Here is a 4,716-nt window from a genome sequence, read left to right as displayed (position 1 = left end):
GTCCCAGCGGATCGAGGACAAATTTTGACCTCTCCCTTAACTCCCTAAACGAATTCAGATAAAGGCCCTAGCTCAAAAGGAGAGGCATTGCAGAGATGCCTTTTTATCTGAGTGACCTATCTGTACTGGCAGGGCAGCCATGTAATGAACCAGTATCTGTTCTTATTGGCTTGCAAATTGTCCACCTCCCCTTCGAAGCGCCAGGACCCTCACCGCTCCCATTGCCCTGGATGGCATATAAGCCTAAACTGCCTGACTTAGCCTTTAAAAAGCGAACCATTCCGTGAAGCTACGCCTGCAGAAAGAAACAGCGAACACTACCGAGGGTGCAGGTCTTCGGTTGTCACCGTCACGTGGAAACCGGTGCCTGTCGCTAGCCCTAAACCGGGACTTCTAGGACTGAGAAATCACTGTCACCGCTAACCAGGAAGGTTTGCAGCGCTAAAACCGCTTTCCCCAGAGTAGCGGATTTGTACCTGAGACAAATCAAGCGAAAGCAGCACTTGCCAAGTCCAAATCGACTCCACGCGTGTGGCCAGTAGCCCGTAGCCGGCACCCTGGAGCGTTGCTGCCAGCCACAGCCTGCCAGCGCTGGGGGAGGCAGCGCGGCTGCGACTCAGAAGCCGCGTGTCTCGGCGGCACCACTGGCGCGCTGCAGCGAGGAGCCGCAAGCTCGGCTCAGCGAGAAACGCCGGCGGCTGCGCTTCCTGGCGGCCGGCACGGAGAGCACGCCTGACGGCGCCCGGCCGCACGCCGCGCGGGCCCGGAGCCAACGGCGGCGCTGTGGCCACAGGCAAACGGCTGCTCGGCGCGTGCCGGGGGGCGGCCGCCGACAAACTGCTGACCCTGAGGATTACGCAGAGCGGACACCGAGAAAGACCCGAGCTGCAGGGCTTCCAAGAAAGTGAAATAGGAACTAAAGGACAATGTAGACCAGGCTTGAAAATCCCCCTAGCTGACTCACGAAAGCGAATCTTAACTTATTTCTCCTAAATGACTGTAAAAATCATGAAAGCCACTAGCCGAGCTGCCGGCGAGACGCGTTCGACTGACAAGACGATCCAGACCAACGCCGGGCGAGCCGGAGATCACCGATCTGTTGCAGTTTCCAGAGCTCATATTTGATCGCGGAAACGGCAAGTACTAAGGGACCGGAACTGTAAGAAGAAACTTCAGCACAAAGATACTCAAACATCGACAAGGGACAGCGAGGACACACTTTAACGCACTTTTGTTGCTTAACTGAGAGTGTTTGCCCGGGGACACTTCCAAAAGGCCGCCGCTGCTGTCCCAAGTTCTGCAGTACGAACCCCGCAGAGCGCAGACAGCGGCTGGCGGTGCCGGGACCGCGGTGACAGCGCGGCGCTCACTGCGAGCAGTCAGCCGTCCCGCCGGCGCCCTCTCGAGCTCCGAGCCGCCGCCCACATGGCTGCAGCAAACCCGGAGTCCTTAGCGGCACAGGGACCCGGAAGCGCTGGCACGGGGTCATGGGCGCTGCGGCTGCTCCGCTAGGCGGCCTGGCGGAGGCCGGCCGGGCTTCCGACGTGGAGCTCACTCCCGTCTCTTAAAACGTAGCGGTCGTGCTGCCCGAGAAGCTGTGATCCAAAGGAACGGAGGCGCCCCATCCGAGGCAACGCCATCTCTGTGCCACATAAAAAAACGCAAAACGCAACGATCGCTATAGAGGCAGGCGATGCCAGTTTTTTATTTTTATGTACCAGACATTGATAGAAATCAAACATTAGAGAAGAAAATTCAAACTAACGGAAACTGATTTGTTAAATCTCCAAACATTTAAAAATTAAGAGTCATTTTCAGAAAGTCTGCCGCTGCGATCGGCGGGCTCGTCCTCGCGCACGAAGGTCGGACAGCAGCAGCCGCAGCGTGTAGACAGCGCGACCGATCCACTGCCGGCATCCTGAGAAGACACGGTGCTGGCGCCCCCACGCGGTCACCGGAGGTCCGCGGCGCTCTGGTTCGTGCGCGCGGTCCCAAGGCTCGGTGTCCTGCCGTCCATCTCGATCGTCGGACAGCTTGGCCGCGGGAAGCGGTTGCAGGAACGCGGTTTCCTCTTCCGGCTCCGTCTCTTCTGCCGGTGCCTCTGGCGTCTTCTGCGTCCGCGGCCACAGTCTCGGAGTGCCGTGAGCTGGGCTAGGTTCCCAAGTACTCTGTGCTTCGGTCAGGGATATGTATCCCTGAAAGCCCGAGGGCAGCTGCCCGCAAGGAGTGGAAAGCAGTTTCCCGTCATAGTCACCGCGGTGGCACGAGAATTCTCCCAGGACAGGGTACAGAGGGAGCGGCCACGGCCCCGAATCGTCGGAGGTCAGGATCGACGGAGGCCGGGCCTCTGGCGCCACGTCTGCGGAGTCCCAAGCCTTCTTCGCAGCGTCGAGAAAACGCTGCTCCATCGCGGACACCTCGGATCAGCAGTACATCAGCGATCGCAGCGATGCGGGAGGGAAAGTGTGCAGCAGGACCAGCATCTTGGGTATATATGCTGCCCGTGCCCAGTTGGTTAGCCATACTTTCTCCTTGGTCAGCTAGGGTATGTACATGCTGTTCATGGTCTTGGGCGGATGCAACCAGATTTCGCAAACGTGTTATGCAAACGGAGTTCCTTTACGGCCAAAAGCTTCCTTCCAAACGGTCCTCCAGTAACACATTCGAGAACATTGGTAGGTCCAAAGAAATCAAAATACCTCTTAGAGAACGTAGATCACCGAATAATCATTCCGGTAGCCAAACGTAGCGAGAGGAAACAAACCGAAAAGAAACGGAACCTTCAGCAAACCGTATAGAGAGCGACCCCTGCAGAGCGCAGGGAGCGGCTAGCGGTGCCGAGACCGCGACGAAAGCGCGGCTCTCACTCCGAGCAGTCGGCAGTACCGCCACCGCCCTCTAGAGCTCTGCAGCCGCCGCCGACACTGCTGTAGCAAATCCGGAGTCGATAGCGGCAGACGTACCGGGAAACGCTGGCCAAGCTGTCGGTGAGATACGTTCGACTGACAAAACGATCCAGACAAACGCCGGACGAGCCGGAGATCACGGATCTGTTGCAGTTTCCAGAACTCATTTTCGAACGAGGAAACAGCAAGTACTAAGCGAACGGGACTGTAAGAAGAAACTTCAGGACAAAGATACTCAAACATCGACAAGGGACACCGAAGAAACACTTTAATGTACCTTTATTGCTTAACTGAGAGTGTTTGCCCGGGGTAACTTCCAAAAAGGCCGCCGCTGCTGTCCCAAGTTCTGCAGTACGAACCCCGCAGAGCGTTGAGAGCGGCTGGCGGTGCCGGGACCGCGATGACAGCGCGGCGCTCACTGCGAGCAGTCAGCCGTCCCGCCGGCGCCCTCTAGAGCTCCGAGCCGCCGCCCACATGGCTGCAGCAAATCCGGAGTCGACAGCGGCACAGGGACCCGGAAGCGCTGGCACGGGGTCATGGGCGCTGCGGCTGCTCCGCTAGGCGGCCTGGCGGAGGCCGGCCGTGCTTCCGACGCGGAGCTCACTCCCGTCTCTTAAAACGTAGCGGTCGTGCTGCGGGAGAAGCTGTGAACCAAAGGAACGTAGGCGCCCCAGCCGAGGCAACGCCATCTCTGTGTCACATAAAAAAACGCAAAACGCAACGATCGCTATAGAGGCAGGCGATGCCAGTTTTTTATTTTTATGTACCAGACATTGATAGAAATCAAACATTAGAGAAGAAAATTCAAACTAACGGAAACTGATTTGTTAAATCTCCAAACATTTAAAAATTAAGAGTCGTTTTCAGAAAGTCTGCCGCTGCGATCGGCGGGCTCGTCCTCGCGCACGAAGGTCGGACAGCAGCCGCCGCAGCGTGTAGACAGCGCGACCGATCCACTGCCGGCATCCTGAGAAGACACGGTGCTGGCGCCCCCACGCGGTCACCGGAGGTCCGCGGCGCTCTGGTTCGTGCGCGCGGTCCCAAGGCTCTGTGTCCTGCCGTCGGTCTCGCTGGTCGGACCGCGTGGCCGCGGGAAGCTGCTGCAGTAACGCCGTTTCCTCTGCGGGCTCCGTCTCTTCCGTCGGTGCCTCTGGCGTCTTCTGCGCCCGCGGCCACAGTCTCGGATCCTCTGGGCTGGGCTTGGTTCCCGAGTGCTCTGGGCACGGGTTAAAAATCTTGGTTCGCAAGTGCTCTGGGCTCCGGTATTGCCGGCAACTAACCCCCTGCTCTTAAAACGCAGCACTCCTGCTAAGAGTTAAGCTGTGAATCAAACGACCGTAGGCGGCCTAGCAGAGGAAACATCATTTCTGTACGATATAAAAAAGGCAAAACGCAATGATGGCTGTAAAGGTAATGCCAACATTTATTTTTATATAACAATTTTAATAGAAATAAAGCATTAAAAACAATACAGTTAAAAATTAAAACCGAATTGTTTGTTAAATCTCTATTTAAAACTTTAAGTGTTATTTTAACTTTTAAATGTTATTTTTATTTAATTTTTAGATTTACTCTTGCTTGCACTTTTATATATTTACCAATATATTTGATGATGTATTGTAACTACATAATAATGAAATAGTATGTAATTAGGATATGACCGTATGATGATATAGTACTATAACACTAATATGTTTTTATAATATCGTAACGTTTATAATATATTTTTATTTAATTAATTGCATCTTTGTACGTTATTGATTTTTATTGAGTTAACTTATTTCATTTCTTATTTATAATCATTATATTT

At 54.6% G+C, this 4,716-nt stretch overlaps 1 protein-coding gene across 1 annotated transcript; it reads right to left on the bottom strand.

Annotated features, from left to right (window-relative positions):
- Positions 1-616: 616 nt before the first annotated feature.
- LOC118606910 (annexin-2 receptor-like) lies at positions 617-2,408 on the bottom strand. The gene is made up of 2 exons (XM_036226291.1): positions 1,859-2,408; positions 617-846 (listed from the first exon to the last, which is right to left on the bottom strand). Exons 1-2 carry the CDS (start codon positions 2,406-2,408, stop codon positions 617-619), a joined length of 780 nt encoding a protein of 259 aa, XP_036082184.1.
- Positions 2,409-4,716: the final 2,308 nt, after the last annotated feature.

This window comes from Rousettus aegyptiacus, unplaced genomic scaffold (genome assembly GCF_014176215.1).
Source record: "Rousettus aegyptiacus isolate mRouAeg1 unplaced genomic scaffold, mRouAeg1.p scaffold_m13_p_8, whole genome shotgun sequence".
NCBI classification, from domain to species: domain Eukaryota; kingdom Metazoa; phylum Chordata; class Mammalia; order Chiroptera; family Pteropodidae; genus Rousettus; species Rousettus aegyptiacus.
This window is presented reverse-complemented; position numbering and strand designations above follow the sequence as displayed.

Excerpts from the sequence above, each read along its gene's own strand:
- LOC118606910 (XM_036226291.1), bottom strand. The coding sequence starts at position 2,408 with ATGGAGCAGCGTTTTCTCGACGCTGCGAAGAAGGCTTGGGACTCCGCA. Across the intron at positions 847-1,858 it reads GCTGCTGCTGTCCGACCTTC|GGTCAGCAGTTTGTCGGCGG; the intron begins GTGCGCGAGGAC and ends CGTAATCCTCAG.